Here is a 23620-nt window from a genome sequence, read left to right as displayed (position 1 = left end):
GGTCCTATCACTGCTGGAAGCTCACTTGGTTTGGTTCATTCTGGGGAAGAGGACAAAGCTACAGAGGTCCCCAGTGTTGGAAATATGTTGATATAGAAATGTACTTCCAAGGACAGGAAATGTGTGCCTTTAAATAGACCCCCCTGATTCTTCCAGTAACTTCTGTTCATAACTGGGTGAAGAAGAGGAGCCAGTGTGTACTGACTGTGGGCCCCCCACTGCCCATTGGCTGCCAGAGGGCTGACCCCTTCAGTTTTGGATGTGGGGATGAGGTGTGTTCTGAAACCTCAGCCTACCTTAGCACGTCCTTGTGTGCACTGAAGCTGCCTGTAAAGCCAGCTCAGTGGTAAGATGTCACACGGTTTGAGCACACTGTAGGGACAGCAGATTGTTAACCACTCAGACCCTGGATAAATCCTAAAGGTATCATGTGGCTGGACCCAAATTCCTTGCTCTGTCCACCAGGGTGTTGGTTTAAGGGGTACCCTGAGGCCCGCATGGTGCAGGGGTGGGGGTTTAGGGGGTCTGTGAAGGTGATTCTGGGCCTTGGTGACCCATTATGCATCTCCTTTAGCAGGGAGGTGGTTTCATCCCCACCAGGTTTCCAGCCCAGGGGGAGGAACCGTTCTCTCAGGGCCCTGGTCTTCCCAAGTCCTGAATCCCTTTGCCTTTCTTTTGTTTTTCCAGGGAGTTGACCACTCTTGGCCATTTCCCAGAAGGGCCCTACTCCGAGGGTGAGTGGCCAATGGGGAGCTGTTTCTACTGATGTCAGTCTCCTGGGAGGTGCCCAGTCATTGCCTTTGCCTGTCTGCCCAACTGAAGATGGCTTATGCCCACCCTGGGATGGAGCTCAGCACCTGAGGTCCTTACCATGGTGATGATCCTAAGTAAAAACCTCAACAACCAGGGAGCTGACTCCATAGCATGCAGGACCTTCAACACTGAACTGGTAAGGACCTAGTGTGGGCTTCATTTCTTCGATGACCTTTTCTGAGGCTTGATGTACAGGTGGGGCTGTGGACTGAACATCCAGGCTTAGCAAACTAAGTGCAAAGAACCCAAGAGTAGAGCTCTGTGAGGCGCTCTAGCTGGGTGGCAGGACAGAGGAACCCAGAGCTTGGCTAAATATTTGCAAGAAGGAAGTAGCCCAGCCCAGGTTAGAGGTCATCTGGTGAGTGACGAGGGGAAGGTCATCACCCTGTTCTGCCAGGCCAAGATTGACATTCCTTCTGTCTCCACTTGTTAAGGAAGATGGTGTCTAGAAGGGGGGTCGTGTCCTGAGTGGGAGCCAAGATAAGTCTGTATCTCCAAAGGGCAGTGCAGAGTGATAGCTCCTGCTTCAGGAATGTCAGGGGTGGGAGATAATGGAGAAAGAAGACTCAGTCTGGCCGCCAAGGTGATGGGCCGTGATGACAGCCACCTTCTGGCTATCCTCGGCCAAAGTTGTCCTCTGACCAAACAATGGTAGGCTGGGGCAGAGAGGCAAATAAGTCGGCTTTCTCAGATCATGTACAAAACAACCTCTGACAGCTAAATTCCATAAGTAGACTGAACCCTTCTTCCAAGCCCAATACTTCAGAAGTGAATGGAGAGGGGCCGGCCCGTGGCTCACTCAGGAGAGTGCGGTGCTGATAACACCAAGGCCACGGGTTCGGATCCCATGTAGGGATGGCCGGTTGGCTCACTGGGTGAGCATGGTGCTGACAACACCAAGTCAAGGGTTAAGATCCCCTCACCAGTCATCTTTAAAAAAAAAAAAGAAGCAAATGGGGGCTGCTCCCCTGCAGACGGGGCAAGAAGTCACGCTCAGACATAAACACTGATAGAAGAGTTTTAGAGAAGGGTAAGTCCTCAGAACTCTCTGCAGCTTCCATGGTCAGTGAGGGACTGACCACCCAGGGTCACATCGTCCAGGACCCCTCCTGGCACCTTTAAAGCCCCTTACAAGAACCCACACCAAGCACCCTTGATGGGCTTCCTTCCCCAGTGTCATGCCAATGGAAACCAAGCCTTAGAGCCAACAGGTCTGGATCTCTGGCCCTGGTAAGAACTTCCACTGAACGTGCATTCATTCCTGAGGCTTTCACAGAGCACCTTCGGTGTGTTGGGTTGGGCTGGAAGAATTCAGAAAGCAAGATGTGTCAGAAATGGGCCTTGTCCTTCTTGCTCTTGAGAAAGTCCTAGAGGGAGAGTAGTCTGGACGGACCATTAAGTCCAGGATATAGAGGAGGACCAGCCTGGCTGTGGCACATCAGGGAAAGTTTCACACAACAGGGATGCTAGATTTGGCCTTGAAGGATGAGTAGACATGGCTTAGAACTGTTGGGTTCGACCTCCTCATTTTACAAATGTGCAGCTGAGACCTGAAGCAGAACAGTAATTGCCTCACCAGTTCTGTCTCGTCCCCTCCCACCCACCCACTTCCTGGGCCTGTGTACAGGCCTCTTCCCTCAGACCGGTGTTTGGACACCGGTCTTGGCGACCCTCCTTGTCTCATTTCTCCAGCTCTTACCAATCCATTCTGCCCATGAGGCCTACGAGGCCTGCGGGGGTCCCTTTGCCTGTCCACATCCAGCCTCAGGGACAGGGACCTAGATTTGCTCTGCCCCGTGTCCATGGGCGGGCCAGACAGCAGGCACCCAGTGTGTATCTAGTTGACGGCGACCTTGGTCATTGTAGGAAGTAGAGCTGCTCTGGCCATTCAGGTCTTCTGCCATCACTACTTGCCTTCCAATTCACAGTTAATATCATCTGTATTTTGATTACTTCTCACCATCCCCACTGCCACCACCCTGTTCCCGCCTGCCATCCTCCCTCATGTGGATTCTTTTGATAGTTGGTCCCCTGCTTCTGGTTCTTTTAAACTGTTCTCCACCCAGAAGGTGAAGGGAATACAAGTCAAATCTGTCTTTCCCCTGCCCAGAGCCTTTCACTGGCTTCCCATCTCATGCTGAGCAAATGCCAAAGCCCTTGCTAGGATGTGCAAGGCCCACATAGTCTTGTCCACATGACTGCTGTGGCCTCATCTCTTCTCTCCCCTGCTTGTCCGCTCAAGCCACACTGGCCTCCTTGCTTAAACACGCCAAGTGTGAGTCTGCATCAGGGCCTTTGTACTTCCATGGCCTGGGACACTCTCCCTGTAACAGTACTCTCTCTCTCCCTTCCTTCCTTCTTTGGCCCCAGCCTGAAATTTGATCCTGCCACCACCTCCTACTTCCCTTACCCCAACACACGTTCTGTCCTCTTTCCCTATCTCTGTCTCCTCTTAGGCACTTAACATTTTGTAACATTTTACCTGTCGATTGTGTTTATTGAATGACTCCCCACACTAGAATGGGAACTTCATGAAGACAGGAAATTTTGTCTCTTTTGCTTGTTGCTGAATGCTCAGTGCCTAAAACCAGAGCCTGGTGCATGGTAGGTGCCCAATGAGTATTTGTAGAGTCGAACGAGTGTTCAGGTTCCCGTTGCCCAGCTGCTTTTCAGCTTGTCATTGTTTTAGTGCCTCTCTGACTGCTGCTCAAATTTACGGCTGAGTGGATGCAGATACATGTTGCTCTGTTTTCCCTTTTTGGTGATTTTCTTTTCCTGGGGAAATCTGAAGAACATATCTAGAGTAGCTCTGACCAGAAAGGAATGACCTCAATGGTGAGGGGCCATGTGGAGGTCTCTAGGGAGGAGCTCTTCCTGGGTCCAGCTATTCTGGTTGGCTTCAGCAGCTGCCTCTGTGCTTAATCCTTTCTCAGAGTTGTACTGGCTGGTCTTGGCTGCAGAGCTGCTTCCAGGGCACGTGGCCCTAAGGTCAGCTGAGCTGCTTTTCTAAGATATGTGGCCTGAGCCTCTGTCAGAGGAGCTGTCAGCTTGTGCAATTGGCCTTCCAGCGCTAGCCAGGGAAGAAAAACTCGTCTTCACAGAAAGGGAAAAAGTCAGAGGAAAGAAAGTGGACTCCTTGGAAGGGATTTTGCTGCATGCAACCTTGCTGCCTTACAGATTAGGATCTTTGCTTTCTTCCTGAATTCTCCCTCCCCTTTTTGAAAAGTATCCTTCTTTCTGCTGCTTTCATTATTGGCTGGTCTGGGCCCAGTACAGGACTTTGGGCCCATTTGTCTTCTTCCTCTTTCTCTTCCCTCCCCTTGACTCCAAATGGGAGGTCAGTTGTGGGGAGCAGACTCTTTGGAGAGGGGCTTTCTGGTCTGTCAGTGTGTTAACGTATCACGTGTTGAGTGTTGGCCATGTCCTGACCTGGCCCGGCCCAGTGCTGCTTGCACAGGGCCAGTGGAGGATGGGCCAGCAGGAAGGTGTGAGAGTGTGGCTACACCCAGCACCTTAGGATGCTTACAGAGTTCCAGTTCCCTTTCCCCTTGCTCCCCAGGAGCCTCACACCACTTGCTGAGGGCAGGGGCTTGTACATCTCTACCCTGTTATACAGACAGGGAACTGCTGCTCAAAGAGCTCAGGGGAGGGCGCACCCAGGTCATAACACAAGCTGGTAAGCAGGGCACCAGGACACAGACTTAAAGTCTGGGCTCTTGTCTGCTCTACCCAGTGCCTTTCTGTACAGATCATCTCAGGGCTCCTCCAGGTCTCCGGGAGAGAAGCGCTGTAAATAACTGAAGAAAAACCCCAAATAATCTCAGTCTAGTGATGACATCCATGAGATAGAATGTGAGATAAACTGATGTTAGCATTTGCTTTGGACAGCAAGCAAAGGTTCAGAGGAAGTACATGAGGTTTTGCTTCCGCTTCCTAAACTCGTGACATCATCCTCATGTAAATACCATCAAGATGACAACAGAAAAGATGGAAAATAATTTCTCTTTTATTTTCTAATCAGACTAAGAAGATAACAGAAATAGAGGTTTAAGATTAAAAAAGAAAACATGATTTTGGAGGAGGCTGGGAAATACATCAGTTCAGACCACTTTGGAATTAGGGGAGTAGGCCCCAGAGGCACAGGACACCGTGCTCCTGGAGCAACTCTTCAGTCACAGAGGAGAGAGAGTCTGAAACCACAGGGGAAAGTTACTCAGGGTCCTTGGACCCCTGGGTGTTAAGTCACACTGGAGGAGCAGCCCACAGCCATTCCCTGGCAGCCTGGTGAGAAGCAAGAGGACTCAGATTCCCTGCTTAGGGTCTTAGTTGTCCGTGTAATAGTACTCTTATTCTCCTTTTTAAAAAAACTAAATGCTGGTGACAGCATGACTATACCAACTCCTGCAAAAGGTGTAGGAAAAAAGGAAAAAAAGGACTGACACACAGCATTTTGCCTTTCCTGACGTAGGGGTCCATTTGCCTTGGGAAAAGTGGCCTGAGGGCGCAGGCCCTGCCCACAGCCCTGGCTCAGCTTGTGCAATTGGCAGCCATGACTGTGCCTGGTTCCCCTTTCCCCGACTCTGAGCGGTCACTTTCCTCTGTTGAGTGGGCTCTTCCTTCCAGTGTTCTAACATTAGCTGCTGCCACTGGAAAGCAGCCCAGACATTTGACCTTGGGAGCATTGTGCTCCCCCAGCTCCTTCCCACTCGCCCACACTCAGGCTGAGGGCTTGTTCTCTTGTTTCCAGAGTGACCACCTCCCTTGGCCAGGCCCAGACTTTTCTCCCCGGCAAGTCTCCCCGCCCTCTCTAAAGTCTGGAGACCAGAGGAGCTGGTGACCAGCCGCTCCAGGGCAGAGGGCCTTGTGTGGTTCTAGGCTGCCTGACTTTCCCTACAACAAGTGACACTAGTTTTTCGGAGGAGCTGATCTGGTAGATAGAACAGGTACTTCCTTCTGAGCTTGTCAGATTAATATGGCAAGGCTGTTACTTGCCCTGTCTGAAGAGTTGTAGCTATGTTGGGTCTTGCAGCCAGCTGTCTGGGCACCATGTCTTCATACTCCTGGTCGTGACGAGTTGGCACTTTGGGCTCAATAGCCCCAGCCAGGATCCCTGGAAGGTTACAGACTAGCCTGAGATAAGAACTCAGAAGTGCACCAGGACTACACGGAAGTCTGATGCCTTTTACCCTGGGCAAGCAAAGGTACCAAGGGGCTCACCTATGCCATGGCTAACCCGAACCTGAAGTTGGGGCTGCCATATCTCTAGCATCTTTGAGAGCCTCTACCCAGGGGCGCTGTTCCCTTCTCAGCTTCTCTTTCTCTTTTTGGGCCTGGATTTTCCTTCTGCTTTCTGTTGCCATGGTCTCACCAAGTTCTGTTTCTGGGTCATGGGTGCTCCACTTCCTTCCCTCTAGTGCATGAGCGTGGGCTTCTCCATGTTGCACTATGGCTCCCTGTAACAGTATGTCAGGAGAGGGAAAAGGTGACTTGATCACTTTAATCAATCTGCAGAAAGCTGTAAAGAGCCGTGGTTATAGTCTGGCGTTTTCTGCATGGACTAGTTCCTCATTTGGAGCCTTAATTTAAGTCAGGGCTCCTTCCTTTAGTCAGACAGATTGCCCAGAAGTCTCAATTTGATTTCCAGCTTTTGCCTTTCTGGTGAGGATCTGATTCCAAAAACCTTCTCTTGTGATTTAAGGAGTCTCACAGAAGTGAGGCCCTGCCCTGTGGTGGGCTTGGGAATAGAGGCTTCATAGTGGGAGAAAGACAAAGGGGAAATGTGCCCTTGTTTCACTGCAAACCTCAGCTAGGGTTGGGGTGCTTGCTTCTGTGCAGACACTGAGTGTCTTGTGAAACCACAGGGGGCTGAGAGTTTCCCTCTGGGCCTGGCAGGCCTCAACACGTGGTGATCTGCTGATCCTTCCCATTGTGGTTACAGAGGGTTGGAAGGGTTAGAAAGGCTGGCTGCTCACTTGGGAGAGTGTGGTGCTGACAACACCAAGTCAAGGGTTAAGATCCCCTTACTGGTCATGTTAAAAAAAAAAAAGAAGAAAGGCTGGCTGCACAAATGGCACACACCAGCAGGAATTTATCATGTACTGGGTAGACTAGAAATAAAGGCTCAGCCAACCTGGAGCCAAGCGGCAACTCGGTTTTATTTGCCCACATGAAGTTGGACCCAGGGAAACCTGCCAGTGATCAGAGTGTGTCTGGGGCCTGACACCCTTGGATGCTGTCGGGTACATGATATTCTGGCCTGGTCACCACCTGCCTACCCTCACAGACTGGGCTCAGAGAGCAAGACCGGGCCTTGATCCCATCTTGAGGTACAGTGTGACATTAGTCAGGGTTCCTCATTTGTAGTTGACAGAGACCATCTCCAGCTAACTCACACCAAAAGAGAACTCATTGGAGCCATGGGAGAGAGCTCACAGGACTGGAGAAGAAATGGTGAATCAGACCCTTGAAAGGGCAGGGCCAGGCAACTGGGAGGACTTCGGAAGCAGGTGTTCATGGGCAGACTGAGGTCTCCCCACTGGGCGAATCAGCCCCAGCATCCCGTTGGTTCAGGAATCAGAGCCACGGAGCGATTGACGGTCAGGTCAGCAAAGCCAAGCCTGAGTTCTGTGCCCGTCCTGTGGCCAGGGGAGATGGAGGCGCTGTGGTTGGTGGTGCCACCAAGACACTATCTGGTGAAGGGGGAAGTTATCCCAATGCAAAATTGGAGTGCTACTAGCAGGAGAAGGGGGGCTTCACCACTTGGCCATGCAGTTTCATCTGATCAATGAGAGGAGCAAAGGCCGCTCACCGAGAACAGAGGAGAATGGTGATGTCATTTCTTCAGGTTGTGAAATTGCAGTGCACACCATTATTGGTCCACTGGCACCTTTTGGTGGAGCACTGGAGGATGTTGTGAAGAGCCTGTGCAGGCCTGAGGGGTGACCCTGACTCCCAGCTGATGCTCTCTCCTTTTCGCCACTGAGTTTTGACTTTTCATGAGCCCAGCAATTTTGGGAAGCAGTAGGTTCTGCCCAGTAAAACCCTGTTTCCATCAGCCTGGCATCTGCTGGATGTGTGGGCAGCAGGAGCAAGACAGGATGGTGCAGACAGGTGTCCATAGCCGTGGTGCCACTTTGTGTTGGGAATATTGTGAATAAGACAGCCTCCCTTTCCTCAAGAAGCTTTTATTCTCGTGGAGCAGAGAATAAGCACAAGAATAAATGAACTGATGCATGCTGTGTAATGTTAAGTAACACGTGGAAGAGAAAAGCATGGGCTGAGAGGGCACTATGTCACCAGGATGTCCAGGGAAGGCTGCTGAGGAGGCCACAGGACAGGAATGAGGACACAGAGCCTGTCGTGTAAGGATCCCAATGCAGAGGCCCCGAGGTGGCAGTGATTGGCAGTGTGAGTGAAGAGGGACTGACAGTAGGGATGAGGGTGCTGGGGTCTGGCTCATGTGGTCCTGATGTGCTGTTGGGGAGAGGGAATGGCCCAGATTTTATTCTGGTTGCTATGGGAAGTTGGAGAGGAAGGCAGTAGTCTCATCTCTCCTTTAAGATGACTTTGGTTCTGGGTGGAGAGAGAATTTGGGCCAGGCCAGGAGACTAGACAGGAGGTATGTTTGGTGGGGGATGGTGGTGTCTTGGAGCTGGAGCAGCTCTGGGGTAATAGGAAGTGTCTTCCCAACCTGGGAAATGGCATGCTACTCTGGACATCTGTAGCAAATGCCAATAAGTACTTGTTGAGCGAGTGAATGAGCAAGTGAGTGAATGAGTGAATGGTGGCTTGGGGAGCCCTGGGTGCTGCCCCAGTGGCTTTCCTCTGCAGGCCTTGACATAGGCTGACAAACCCCAGCATCTCATGCACGGTGGCTGGTGCCATGTGTCCACATTCTCTGGGAGGGCTCTGTGGTGCTCTGGGTCTAAAGCACGTTAGCTTAGTGGGAGGAGAATGCCAGTGAGCACTTTTCCACCAATGAGGCAGGGGTTGGCTCACTTTCTGCTTCCTGCTTTTGTCTGGAAAACCCCAACCCCTCCTTAGTGACTCCTGCATGCCAGTGAAGCAAACAAGCCACTCCAGTGCTCCTACTCTCTTCTGCTTTCCCCAGCCCCCATCTGGGTGTGGGTTTCTGTAGGCTCCAGCCTAGATTGCCTTGGCCCACCTGGCAAGCACAGAGTGTGGGCTGTGGTTTCCCTGCGGGTGTTTTCCTCGTGCCTGGGTCCTCCCTTAGCACTGGCAGCTGTCTCCCTCAGTATGCGGGGCCCCTGGCTGTGGACCAATCTGACTTCTTTCTCTGAACCCTCCCCCTGGGAGCAAGTGTTGTGCCTGGCTTCCGCAGGCTGTGCACTTGGCTGTGTAGGTGGCATAGCCCTGGTGGCAGGGCTCTCACGTGTTTGTTACCTGCCTTTCCTTGGGTGACTTGGGTGTGGGCTTTCAGCTGTGCATCCTGCAGTGTTAACCATGTCAGCTGGGAGTGAGGCAGGTGCAGCCATCTTTAACTCTTTCCACATATTGCCATGGATGGCTGTAGATGGCTTTGTCATTGGAATCCAGGAGGGTGACCTGGCTTGATAGCATAAGAATTGTTTTATACCTAGGAGGCGGGACTGGAGAAGGACTGACCCACCCCCTTCTCCCCTGTCAGCTCCTTCAACATCAGCTCAGGTATTCCCCCCAGGAAGCCAGCATTGACCTCCACCCCTACCCCAGCACACATGCCCTGGACCCCCTTTTAGTCTCAGTGTCTCTGTAGTGCTATGGTTGTCTGCATGACTCTGTCCTCCATGAACCATGAGCCTTCCTTAACCTCTGTGTCCCTGGGCTGGTCAGGATGGACTCTTAACAACCTATGGGATGAATGCACTGCTGCCCAAGTACAAAGGTCCCTGGAATGGGCAGCTGGGGAAGGGGGCAAGGAGCTGGTACCAGTCACTTGCCACCCTCTTATCTGGGTGGGCCAGGTATTTCTAGTCAGCCCCGCCCTCCTTCCAGACCTTAAAGAGCCAGAACCTGGGCTTTCACCCACTTCTCAGCTTGGAAGTCTTGCCTGTTCTTGTCATTTTGGGGTGGGAGGGCATTGGGGGTTCCTCTCAGAAGTCAGAGCCCTCAATGCCAGGTTGTTTCCTCTGGGGCTGACAGCTTCTTTCACAGTTGCATGATCAACCTGTTATACAGCCTGCACATGAATAATTACCGGCACATATCTACTAAATGAGTGGATGAGTGAGTGAGCGAGTCTTTGGAATATTTGGGGCAGACCTTCTTCCAGGGATCCTGACTGGGCGCAGTCTTCTCACCAGAGGTCAGAACAGGGCTCTTGACCTGGGTGTCAGCTAGCACCAGGAACACCCAGAATACTCCATCCTTAGTTTACTGTGTAGCTTTGGAGCAAGTGCCCTGGATTTGGGGTTATAGGCCTCAGTAGGCCTCTATTTTCACCCAATGGCCATAGTGTTCAGCTGAGGCCAGGTGTAGGGTGTGAGGGGAGATGTTTACAGTGGAAAGGGAAACTGGAAATACGGTGCCGTGGAGTTCAAAAGCCATAGCTGTTATGTTGAGACCAAATATATATAACCTTTGAGTTTTTGTTTCAGTTCAGAGAGAATGCCTCGGGGGGCCTTGCTATATCTGCAAAACAGCCTGTAGAGCAGAGGCCAACCCTCCTGATCTTTACCTGATACCTGTACATAGAGAAGGAAGAGCTGTTCTCCATGTAACTTGAAGGAGGGATCTGGGAGTGGGATATGGGGCCCTCTGCTCTTCACTAGAAGTTCTTCCTGTCCCCAGGGAGGTCCCCTCCTCTCCCAGCCTCTTTTCAACCCAGCAGTTTATTCGACTGTTTACCATCACACCTCCCCCTGTGCCCTCCTCCACATCACTTATGTGGAAAATCCCCTCGTGTCAGAAGTCATGGGGCTTTTTGTGTGTTTTTAAAGCCCATTAACTTGATGTACTCCATAACTCACTGGAGGCTTGGGACAAAGCGTCCAGGCCTAATTCTGAGCAGATGTTGTCTCTTCAAATATATTTTTCTCCTTTCCCTAATCTGACATTGGCAAAGGACAGTTACCCCTTTAACTGTGACTTTAGGAAGGGATCAGTGCAGAGTCATGTGCAGACATGCTTCTTATGACTTGAAGAGTGAATAGCTTTTCTGGTTGTTTTCAGCACACGCCAGAGAAGATGAGTCAAGGACCTACACTTTTCTCTTGTGGCATTATGGGTAAGTAGCCAAGGCGTCTGTGAGCTGTCTCCTCTAGTCGTTCCAGCCAGGGCCTGAGTCCTCCAGGTGAGACGCTGAAAGCACTTTCTGGACACAAGTTCAGTAAGAGCAGCCGTGGGGACTCTTTCCTGTGTGTTTTAACTATTTTGGTCCTCAGCGGTGCTGGAGTTGTCCAGGGGGCTGCTGGGGCTAAGTGAGGGGACAGGCACTGGTGTTTAGTTTACAAATGTAATTTCCAGTCTAACCTTGAGAGTTTCTATCTGATTACTCAAGTAATTCATTTTGATTTTTTCAATCAGAAAATGTACCATAGTATAAAGTATAAAATAAAAATTTCTCCTAGCCCCAGTACCTGCTAATTGCCACAGTTGATATTTTCATGTATGTTTATGTTGTTTGTGTTTTTTACATAGCCCACTTCATGATGAACATATAATTATAGAAAACTATATTTGTTTGCTTTTTTCTCTTGGTAGTAGTTGTTATTATATTCCCACAGCATTAAAATTGCTAATTCCATGCATTTTAATGGTCTGTAAGACTGCGTTGTGTGGATGTATCAAAATGTCTTTAACATGTAACTATCTCCTGGTTGTTGGGTAAAGGAGCTGTTTTATTTGCTGTTGCAATTAACAGTGACTGTCTAAGCATCTAAGTCTTTGTCTGCCTTTTGGATTATTATGTTGGAAGTAGAATGGAAAGGCCAGAGGGCAGGAACATTTTAAGCCTCTTGGTACATGTTACCGATGTGCCTTCCAGAAAGGTTGCCTTGGTTTTCTGTTTCTGTGCAATTGTGAATTATTGTTTCTTATGGGGGAAAAAGATGACTGTATTGATTTCTTGATGCTCCAGATGATTGGGCATAGTTTCTCCTTTTGCTGTCTCCATGGCCTTCTTGCCCCCCCGACCCATCCCCTGCTTTGGGGATGTCATATGAACTTCTGTAATGTCTTGTTGAGTCAGAACCCAGACTTCAGTGATGGATAACTACTATGGGCTTTCAGATTCAAAGTTGGTCTTTGCAGGACTGTATAGAGTCTTCTTGGCCTTTCTCAGCCCTTTCTCTCTGTGTATAGTGTTTTTTTGTTCTTCTTTAGATGCAGTTCCCGTGGAGGAGACAGTGAGGATGGAGGGTGCTGGGTATGTCATATTGAGCACTGTGCTGGGCACTGGGCCCATGCTCTTTATATACAGGATCCTTCTGACTCTGCCAGCAGCTTCAGGGGGCAGGGGGTGCTCATTCACGTATGGAGAAACTGAGGCCTAGTGAGGTAACCTTCCTCAAGGTCCCTTGCTAGGCAGACTTGGACCCAGGAGGGAGAGGAGGAAGATTGTTTTCTTCTCAATCACGTGCCACTGCTCTGGGAGAGCTGGGTTGCCGTCTTGATGCTGCCACCCATAGGAAATGAAAACAGGGAGGCCACCTGGCCTTGGTTTACCTATGTGACACATTTCTGAGCCCTGTTCCCACATGATTGAATACCTCCTTGGTGATTAACAGCTTTCAGCAAACCCTTAGTACCCCAGCCACATGGCTCAGTAGCCTGCCTCATTGCCTTCTTCCTGGGACAGTCTCACGATTGAGCTGCCTTCCTTTGTCATGCCCAGGAAAGAGAAAGAGCCCCCTGGGGTTGCCTAGCCCCTCAACCCTGCGTAGACTTTAGCTCTAAGCTGGGCCAGACTAATAAACTGAGTTGTGGAGATGTTGGTCTTCATTTTAAGGCTGTTCATGCATTAGGCTTCCTTGGCCTTTTTGCTGTGTAAGTCATAATAAGGTGGAACTCTTGTGGGTTTGTGATGGGCAGTGTTGGGGCTCTTACAGTCACTCTGAAATTTTTCTGAGTCCTCAGATTCCTCATCTGAAAAATGGCAATTATGATAGCACTCACCTTGTGGGCTTGTTGTGAGGACTATATGAAATAATGTTTGTAGAAATATTAGCACTGAGTGAGCGCTCCATGAGTAATAGGTTAAAAAGAGGGCTGAGACCTGAAATGAGACATCCTGCTCCCTGAGAATAGGCCTCCATACCCAAAGGGACCACCTTGGCTTCCTTTGGAGAGGGACTGTATGTGACAGAATTGCCCTTGTAGGGGCAGATCCACAGGCCCAGGGGCCAAGGCAGAGACCATGGGGAAGGGAGGTGTATGGAGACAAGCTCAGAATGCCCTGGAGAGTCTGTCTAAGCCTGTGGAGCCCAGTGACCTGCTTTCTACTAAAGGAGGCCTAGGGTTTCCAGGAGGGATTGTGCTGTGTCCCCAGGCTCTTGCTTATAGAGAGGCTCTTCAGGAAGCGCTGGCCAGATCCCAGTGCCTCAGTCCCAGGCTGTTCCCTTTTACAGGGCCCTGTCTTTCTCCTGCTCTGCAGCCACTGCCAGGCAGCAGAGGGAGAAGCCAGGAGCCACTGCATCGGTGGTGGGTCTGTGGAGTCCCCTTGTCCTTCTCTGCTTCTCTTTCCCATGGGCCTCATTTTTCTGTTGCTCAGCCCTCTTCTTAATTCAGGAAAACCCTGACCCATGTGACAGCGTACATCATCAAGGCTTTCATTTACCGCATTTCATTTCAGTGGCTTGTTCTGGTAGATATTAATTGAGCACCTTACTGTGTGTCAGGCATTTGGTGCACTGATAGTGTAAATAAGACCCTGCCCCTACCATCAAGGAGATTTCTTTCTGGTGGTGAAGAAGGAACATCAGTCAGTGAATTACGCATGGGCTAGGCCAACTTCCATGAGACGGTAAAGGCACTTAGCGATATGGTCAAATCACCCCATCTTCCTGAGCCTCAGTTTCTTCTTACAAATTGTGGGTGTTTGTGCGGATTCAAAGAGAGGTGTGAGCTCCATCCATCTTGCCTCTCCCGCCTTTGTGCAGTTGCTCAGGCAGGAGTATCAGTAGTCAGAGGCCTTACCAAACCTGGTGTGTGCTAGTGGAAGCTAAGGTTACCTCTCCAGCCCATTTAACTCATGGATCGAAGTTTTGTGGCCTCACCCTGTGCTGTGAACTGGGAATGCACCTCATTTAGCGAGATTTCATCTTAGGTGTGCCTGCTTTTCAATACTGGGGAAGAGATCACCCCAAGGGGCCAGCCAGACCTTTCATGAGTGTTTTGGGCTCTTCCAGGGCTGGACAATGCTGAGCAAAGATAAAATGCCAAGTTATTATAATCACCAACCTCCAGCCTGTCTCGTGGAGATAAAGGACTCATGTTCTGGCGTGATCAGTGGAATTCTCCCATGATAGCTGGGGACAGCTGGTCCTGTGACTCAGGGGTTTCCCTTCTAAGCCCCCAGGCAAGGGTCCTAGCTGGAAACCAATATGAGTTTGAGTTTCATAAATGTTCTTAAGAAAACCCAGGCAAGTGCATTAGGGTGAGGAGCACAGGAGACTGTTTGCTTCTTAAAATGCCACCCTTTCAAGTAGCTTGGCCTCCTCTGCACCCACTTAGGTAGAATGTGTTACTAATATAATCAAGTGCTCACAACAATGTGTGTGTGTATTATTTAAAAGTACTTCATGCTCTGTGATTGCTAGCTGGATACCAGGCCTCTCCCCACCCTTGTCAGCCACCCCAGTTTGTGAACTTGATACAAAGAAGTGGTTTTGTGCTTTTCTAAAGTGGGGGAGAAAACAAAGCCAGAGCGAGCTGGAGATGGGAGAAGCAGGGCAGAGTGGAGCCAAGCTTCTGCCCGGCCTGCTCTGTGCCAGTGCCCAGTACCCCTTATTAGGGTGCCAGCTCAGCCCTGTCACCACAGGTCCCCTTCTAGTGGAGGCCATGTTTTACCTCTTGGTTTCCTTTCTTACTTCCCAGACTGTCCCTGGCACAGCAGATAGCTTCTGGGGGTAAGAGCCATCTACATGACTGGTTCTTGTGCTCTTGACACAGGAGGCATTAGTCAGGTGGCAGCTCCACAGGTGTGGACCACACACTGGTCAGCTGGCTGGGCAAACCCATCCAGTCCCTGTTCCTGGCTTTGAATTCTAGTGGGTGAGATAGGGCCTCAGCTGCAGCTGAGAGAACCACACTGTGTTGGGAGAGGCAGGGGCTGCACATGAATCCCCAGTACATGGCTGCCTCTAGATCTTTTGTCTTTTACAGTGGGAGGTGCTACCTCACGCTGACCTGGGGTTGCATGTGTACTAGTTTAATCTTTTTTGGTGAAACAGGGCAATGGGGTGAGAACAGGCTCTATTCACCACCTTGGCTAATTGCAGCTATTCAGTGTATTATGATTGCAGACACCACACATTGTATTTTCCTTACCTCTCGGGTGAGAAGACATCGAAATCACATACTGTGTGAGAAAGTGAAGGCAATACCAATTATTTAAAAACAACAACCAGGAAAACTCTTGTAAATACAAGTCCAGTGGATAGAGGACAAAACAATTCATATGCTAAAAAAAAAAAAAAAAAAAAAAAAGATGAAAACCCATTATTACTTTAGAAGTTGTGGTAATAAATTACTTATTATTGTAAACTATTTCATAGGCAAAGAACATAGAGGAAACTTCAGCAGAAGGATCATACATTATGTATAAAAAGGAATTGTAAAAATATTATAGCAGCCCTATTTGTGCTGCTCTGGTGCAGGTTTGTCAGCGTTTTAATTATAAGCCCTTACTATGAGTATTTAATTACTTGGCTGTTAAAGTCTACTCTGTACATAAAAGGGTTGTTCCTGGGGGCACTCTCTGTATTAATTTCTGCTAGTTGGCTGTGTTGAGGTGTGTGGGACTAAGAGGTTTCACTTTAAGGTTTGGTAGCTTTTGGTCTTTTAACTCAGCCCCTATTTGTCGTTGAAAATGGAATTTACACTTTGTATGAAAAAATTGGCATTCAGAGGTTGTCTTTTTGTTTTCTTAGGACAAATAAATGAATGAAACAAAATGAACAACATAACAAAATGGAGCTCCTCAGGCCCAATTTTTGGCCTTTGTTGCAGAAATAGTCATTTTGAATGTGATCATTGAACCAGGGCCTCCTATGGAGACTGCTTATATTTAGGCTAGAACGAGATTTGTTTTCATTAAAAAAATTACATCCATGTGCAAGTATGCATATGTGTGACTTTAAAAAATTTATTTATTATTTAAAATTTATTATTTATTGTGGTCATATGTGTGGTTTTTTAAAATCTCTAAAATAGTTTAAGTTTCATTTCTACAGTGTGCATTAAATTCTCTTTTGCACCACTTATCGGTTTCAGACAGTGTTTCTGGAATAAAGACCAGAATGGAAGTAGATGTGAAATATAGTTGGCATATGATAGCTGTTTACAGTAACAAGTGAAAGGGAGCCTCTCAGGCTGCCTTCTCACCCAGGTTGGGCTGATTTGGGGTGGGGGGGTACAATAGTGCGAGAGGACAGGGAATGGCTACTGCCAGTCTGTCTTTGGGTGCCATGCTTTCTGTATTAGAAAGATGCTCAAATTAGGAGGCAGCCTGGCTCAACTTTGAGGGCATGGCCATGGGATTGCACACTAGGTTTAAGTCTGGGCTCTGCCATTTGCTAGCTGTGTATACATAAGGGAGACATAACACTGTTCTGAAGCTCAGTTTTCCCACCGGTGATGTGGGGAGATTGCTGTGACAACCCATGAGATGAGTGATGTGCTTGAGATATACACTCCTGCTCTTTCCTGGCTTCAGCAATGATCCCATTGGGGTGTTAGTTAATTAACAGTTAATGTGCATTTATGTACAGTTTCCTGAAGAGATTTTTCGTATGGTAGAAGAGCCTGACTGTATAATGGCACCCAGCTTTGCTATGCACATCAGTTTAGAGATACAAGAATCACAAGAAGTCTCCCAGTTCCCATGTTCTGTGCACACCCAAAGGAGATGGATCAGACTGACCTTTCTGTCCCTGCAGAGTTTTTGTTGCCATTGTGAATACTAACTTTTCTCTACACATTTGTGAATACCCCTAGGTGCTGGGGATGGAGTAGGAGGTCCTGGTCAGAGATACAAGGGCTGTCACAGGGCACCAGTCCACCCCGCCTTGTATAGATTTGGGAGACTGAGGCCCATGCTCCCAAAGACCAGTTTGGGGATCTCACTGAGCCTCTTTTTGCAACAGCAAGGACTTTATAGAAGCAGTGACAGCTGCCATGTGCCATCCCCACTCTGCTGGTGAGGGCAGGGCCCTGGTAACTGCTCTGAACCCCAATACTGGTCCTCACTAGCCTCTCTGGCTTCTTCCAGAGTCCTGTAGGCCAGCCTTCCTGCTTCTCCAAATAGGACCTGGTGGAATGTCATCTCCAGCCATTCTAATCTTTTGTCCCTTTTGCCCTGTGTGAGGAGCTTGATGTATTGTGTTTTTGTCCCTGAACCCAAAGCATAGTTGCCATTTTGTTATCAGTTGCAGGTGATAGAGTAGGACCAGAGGCTGAGGCCAGGGCAGGTGAGTCCCAAGAATCTTTCCCTCCTGACACACCTCTGAATTGAGTCTCCGTTCTTATGACACAGGCAAAGAGGCACTCCAGTGAGCTGGGGCCTCTACAGTCTGTTTAAAAATAGATGAAACCATTGTGGGAGAGTTTGTGCCACTGCTCTGCCTCCTCCTCCCCATGCTTTTTTCATAAAATCAGTTTACCAAAGCAGTCTGCAGAATGACACCTCAATTCTCTAGAGTTTCCCATTGAGAAGGTTGGTGAACTTCTCCCCAGATCAAGCATAGAGTCCTTACAGCCCCAAGACCAAGTGAGCACAACTACCTGTGCTATGGGTTGGCCATAGGGCAGGGGAGAGGTACTCATTGTCAGCACAAGTAGATAGGTGTGAAATCCAAGAATGAGTCAGCCAGTCGTGATCTGGCTGGAGGCTTGCTAACTAGGCTGGGAGGCTGCAAGAATCTTGTATGTTGGGTCTGTACGTAAGGTGCTTAACCTTTTCTAGAAACCACATTTGGCTGTGCTTATGTCACTATAAGGCAGCGTCTAAAACACAGCACAGAGCTCTCTAGGGCTGTAAAACTCCCCTGTCTTTTGAACATAAGAAGGATTATAGTCCCCTAAGAATCTGGGTCCCTTGAGATTTCCCTTTAAGTTTAAAGGCAGAAATGGAAACAAGAACATTTGAGGTCAAATGCCATTCATGTTCCTCTGAGTTTTTTTCTTTCTTTGAGCTCTAGGATCTTTGCACCCTGAAACCTTCTACACTCCTTAGTCAAGGAGTGGTGGGACTGGAACCTTGTGAGTGTGAATTTGGGGATTTGGGTCCTTGTCTCTACATATGTAATCTGAGTCTCCTTTGCCTCACAGGGTAATCAAAAGTGAGAAACTTCAAGCTCAGTTTTGGAAAAGCCCTTGGTCACTTGGTCTATCCACGAGGGAACTGGACCCAAGGATGTTTGTGTGGTTCACCCTCCCATATGTATGCAAAGCCCTGTGTGTGTTTACACTACACTACATACATGTGTGCACACACACTCCCATGTATAATTTCAGACTTGTGAAGATAGGTGTGGTAGGAACATGGAGAAACTAGATGCACCTGAAGGTTAAAGTAACAGGAACAGCATAGAATTTAAATAGCTGGTGTGCCTACTCTCAGGCTGTGTGCCATCATGCTATGCCTGCCTAGGTCTGCCAGAGTCTTGGTGTTGGGCTCCAGGTGGGTGGGGAGTCTCTCTGTGAAGCTTCAGGATAAAACTTATGGGCCACAGCGGATTCTTAGGAAGAAGTTGGGAGGCGTCAGACTCATCCTGTTTGCAGGAGTCATTGACTTTCTCAGGCCTTTGGCAGTGACTCTCCATCCAGAGCATGCCTTGCAGCTTAAGGAAGCCCTAAGGGGTCCCCACCTCTTCCTGTGAAACATGGACCTCTGGATACCTGAGGGTAAAGTGATCCTTCTCCACAGTTTTACTTCCTGTAATTGGCCCAGTCCAAAACCAAAACAACAACTTTCAATGGTGTTATGGACACACATTTGTAGAGAATACTCAACCCTCTAGAAGCTTCCTGGGTGTTGCTGGATGGTCTGACTAGGCTGCCATTCTGACAGGTGTTTGAGAATTCAGGCCCCTGTGTAGCCTATAGTCCAGAGAGTAGTTCTCAACATTTTTGTATTGAAATAATCTGGGGAGCTTATTAAAATGCAGATTCCTACCCCAAGAGATTCTGATTTACCAAGTCAGGGACAAAGACCAAGAGTCTGCATTTTAACAAACATCCCCCTCCCTCAAAAGATGCCCCTGCAGGTGGTCCAGAAACCATACTTGGAGAAATCCTAGTGCAGAGAATATAATTTCCCATTCCAGCCCGATTCCAGAGATTAGTACTGAGTTGCAGAAGAGCTGAGCTTCAAATATGAATATTTTCCAATACTATGAATTATTGTAATGATGGCTGCCATTTTTGAGAGCCTGCTCTAGGCCCTATGCTAGATACCTGTTTAATTCTCATAATAGCTCTGAGAGATTAAGTAACTTGCAGAGCTGAGGTTCAAACCCAGGTCCACACTCTTTCCATCACACCAAGTGATCATTGCTCAGTGGGACTCCCCACATCCATGGCCATTGTCATTTTTGAAAGAGTTATATTTGTATGTGCAGAAGTGATATTGAGTGGAGTGGCTGTGGAGGGTGGTGTATCCTCTTTTTGGAGCCCTACTGAGGTCTTTTGTATAGTGTGACATTGGGGCCTAGTACTTGGGGCAGTTTGCCATTAAAAATTAGCTTCTATTCCTGTTTATTTTATCTGGTGACCGAACTCAACAAATTGCTTTCTGTTTCCTGAGCGAAGGGGGAAAACACAAGGGCTAAAATAGACTCAGTTATTTTTACTTTTCTTATTTTGTACTTCTTAAAGTGATAAAGGTAAAAACAAGTATTATCTGCTCCAGAGACAGAACAAGTGGCCACCTGGCTGGTATTGATACACAATAGGAGTGCTTTGCATTTTCAAAGTATCTTAGACATTACTCTGACAGCCAGTCTCCTGGCTGCTTCACACGCAGCCATCTGAGGCCTTGTTGGGGCAGAGGGTTCAAAGCACAGTCCAGGTTGGAGCTTCCTGGCCAAGGAAGGGTCACCCATGCCAAAGACAGAAGACAGATGAGACCAAGTGAACACCCACAGCCTGCTCTGCAGCTTTCATCTGCATTTTGTCACCCACTCCTTTCTCCACTCTCCACTGACTGAGTCTGCTGTGTGCCATGCTCTGTGCTGGGTGCCAGAGAGCTACACTGGAGTTGTGCTCGAGAGCTTGTGGCTAAGTAGAAGTAGATACGTGAGGTGATAATTAAGGTTCAGTTAACATATGTACCACATGACTGAAAATCTAGGCAAAGAACTGTGGGTGCACATGGGGTTATATGGAGATGATGTGTCGTCAGAGGAGGTTTGAATTGGTTCTTAAATGAGGAGTAGGAGACTCTTGGTGGAAAAAGCATAAAGACAGCAGAAGAACATTCCAGGCCTTTGCCAAGATGTGAAGGCTTGAAAGATCTGACATTTGGGGGGAGCTGCAACTTTACTGCATTTGCAGTATGCTTCTCATTGAACTAGTGGACTGAGTTGAGAACTAACTCCCAACAACTAAGAAATCTTTTATATGAAGGTCATAGCAGCTTACTCTTCAGAACAGAATGGAGTAGGTCGTGTAGGAAAGCAGGGGTAAGTTAAGAGTTTACCATCCAACCCTGATACCCACTGGGGATTTGATGGTTAACTTCAAGGCCAAGCAAATTGGATTCCTAGTCCTCTGCATGTAGATTTTACCTGCGCTCATTCCTGCAGTCTCATTATTGAACTTTAAATTGTTCTTCAGGGTTGTCTGCACAAAATCAGGAGGAGTGTACTTTATGGGATATTTCTAAGATTTTCAAGGATGATTTTGACTCTACATGATTCTTGTCTGACTTCCAGTGTCATAGGAAGTTTGGCACCTGGAGTGTAGGGTCTGCCAGGGAAACAATGAGTAGACGGGGCCTAAATGCCAGGCTGAAACATTTGCATTCTTTCTAGGAGGCTATGGGCAACTGCCAAAGGGGATGGACAACCACAGTAGGTGGGGGCTTCAGAAAATTCTCTAGAGGCAGTGAGGAGGTGGGACTGGAGTAGGGAGGCCTGAGGGGTCCAGTCAAGAAGCACTAGATCACAGGGATGGCCAGGGGAAGGGAAGGGCACTGCCAAATGAGAGAGACAGTACGTTCTTGTTTAATTGGCTCCCAATTCCTTTCATCTCATGATTTCCCAAGAGTTAGGGAAAATTCCAGGCCAGTGAAACAAACATGGAACAGAAACTGGTGTCTTCTGAGGATGGGATCAATCTCTTTTAATTACACGGGTTTCCCGAGGCCTGTTTGAGATGCATTCTGTAGTATGCCTCAGGCTCCTTAAGCACTGGCCACCATGGTGCTATCTTGGGGCCCTCTCTTCTCTGTGTGAGTCCACTGGTTCCTTTGTCATTCCACCACATTCCTGCCCCATCTGGCTCCTTAGTGCCTTGTCCCAAAAGAGAAGTTGGTACCAGCATTATTCTACCGCGACTTTCTGAAAACCTGAAGGAGCAAACCCAGAGGAGGATGGGTTGCAACCCCTGGCCCTGACCCTGGCTCCCTTCCTGAGTTAAGACAGCACAGTACTAGTGGGCTTGGTAGTCACATCCCACATGTTTGGAAATTCATTTTTCCTCATAGAAAAACAAAAAAGAGATAAGAAAAACAAAAAGGAGAAAAATTTAAATCAACCAGCTATTAGCATTTTGGTTTATTTCCTTTTCATCTTCACATATAACATACATACTTTACTCAATAAGAATCATGCTGTCTATATAGCTTTATATCCTGTTTCTCTGGGCTTAGCATTGCATCATTAGCATTTCCCCACATCATTAAATATTCTTTGAAACTGTGGTTTTTCATGCTTCATGTTATTCCTTGATAATTTAGCCAACCCCCTGCTGTAGGACAGTGTAGTTATGTTCACCGTTTTGCTGTCACTCATATCATTTTGATGAACAGCATCATACATAAATCTCCACTTTTTTCTAAGGATAACTTTCTCTCTTTTAAAACAGATAACAGAGACTGTCATGACTCAGTGTTCATTTCTTTTAATTTTACTGTATTGTTTTAGTTTGCTGAACTTTCAGCTGCTGACTAATGTCAAATTAGTCAGCAGTTTTAAAAGAATGGTGAAGGGCCAAGCCCGTGGCGCACTCGGGAGAGTGCTGCGCTGGGAGCGCGGCGACGCTCCCGCCGCGGGTTCGGATCCTATATGGGAATGGCCGGTGCACTCACTGGCTGAGTGCCGGTCACGAAAAAGACAAAAAAAAAAAAAAATTAAAAAAAAAAAAAAATTAAAAAAAAAAATAAAAGAATGGTGAATACTCAAAGGGAATGATTTCATAGGTAGCGAAGACATATTTGAACAACATAAATGCAACTTGCAAAAAGATACTTTTTCGTAACTTTTGGAAATAATTTACCAGGTCTAATTGAAGGAACAGGTATGGAGCCTTGCCTAGTCAGGGCCTGGGAAGATTCCGGGATGAGATGAATTGGATGTTTAGCCACAGTCCTGCTTTGTTCACAGCTGGCCTGCCAGGCCTTAAGGAAAATCTCTCTCCTGCATCTCCCTCTTCTGAGGCCCTCCATGGGTACAGCCTCTGGGCTGTTCCTCCTTCTGTCCCCTGCCTAGGGTCCCAGCTGCTCAGGCTCTGTGTCTCATGACCTTCTGCACAGTGCCAAAGAGGAACGAGCATCACATTTAGCCATGACTTGGCTATTCTTTTGGCTTATGGACCTCCCTTTGGGCTACATTGATCATCCGTCTTAAACCAGTCAAGTAGCTGCTGCTTGTGACGCTCAGTCCAGGGTGTCTCTCTATGCCCTTTGGGAAGTGGCCACTGGTAGAGGTGATAGGTTTGTAGTCCTTATTGTCTGGAGCACTTGTGTGGGTTAAATCACAATGTTCTGAACCTATAGCCCATCTTGCCTGACCCATAAACTCCTTGAGGGCAGGGCCGGTGTCAAGTTCACCTGTGGTTCTCTTTAGCGCTGTAATGTAGTAAATAGAGCACAGGCTTTGGGGTCAGGCAACCTGGATTTACATCCTGTCATGTGTTAGCTGTTGTGGCCCTAGGCAGTTACTCAACCTCCCCATAACCCTCATCTTTCCATCTGGGCCTTGATAGTACCTGTATGCAAAGTGCTGTGTGGATTACATAGCCCAGGGTGGATGCTCAGTAAACGATCGCATTGCTGTGAGAATCAGTGTGCATTGAAACATTGAAATACATACTGAATATCATTTTAGGTTTCACGTCTATCCTTCTGCTGACTGAATGACTCGAACCATTCACATTTGCAAAATTTATAAATACATGTAACCTAGAAAAAATAGAGAGTGCTAACATGTTGATCCTTGATAGCATAGCATATTTCTTTTTTTTTTTTTTTTTGGTGGCTGGCCAGTACAGGGATCTGAGCCCTTGACCTTGGTGTTATCAAAACTATGCTCTAACCAAGTGAGCTAACTGACCAGCCCAACATAGCATATTCTTAACTTTGCTTTTGTACTGTAATCTTGAATACAAGAACTATGTCAAATTTATCTTTGCATCTCCTAAAATTCCC

General features: G+C 48.0%; 1 protein-coding gene across 1 annotated transcript in view; it reads left to right on the top strand.

Annotated features, from left to right (window-relative positions):
• The first annotated feature begins 829 nt into the window (after positions 1–829).
• The window catches only part of FAM53B (family with sequence similarity 53 member B), an 81637-nt gene continuing 58846 nt past the window's right edge, over positions 830–23620 (top strand). Inside the window, exons 1-2 of the mRNA XM_063101776.1 lie at positions 830–949; positions 10984–11038. Of these exons, the coding sequence (XP_062957846.1) occupies positions 830–949; positions 10984–11038 (175 nt within the window). The remainder of the gene's footprint in view (positions 950–10983; positions 11039–23620) is intronic.

This window comes from Cynocephalus volans, chromosome 7, assembly GCF_027409185.1.
Source record: "Cynocephalus volans isolate mCynVol1 chromosome 7, mCynVol1.pri, whole genome shotgun sequence".
Taxonomy (NCBI): Eukaryota; Metazoa; Chordata; class Mammalia; order Dermoptera; family Cynocephalidae; genus Cynocephalus; species Cynocephalus volans.
Note: the sequence above shows the minus strand (reverse complement) of the source record. Positions and strands in the feature narration are given on the sequence as shown.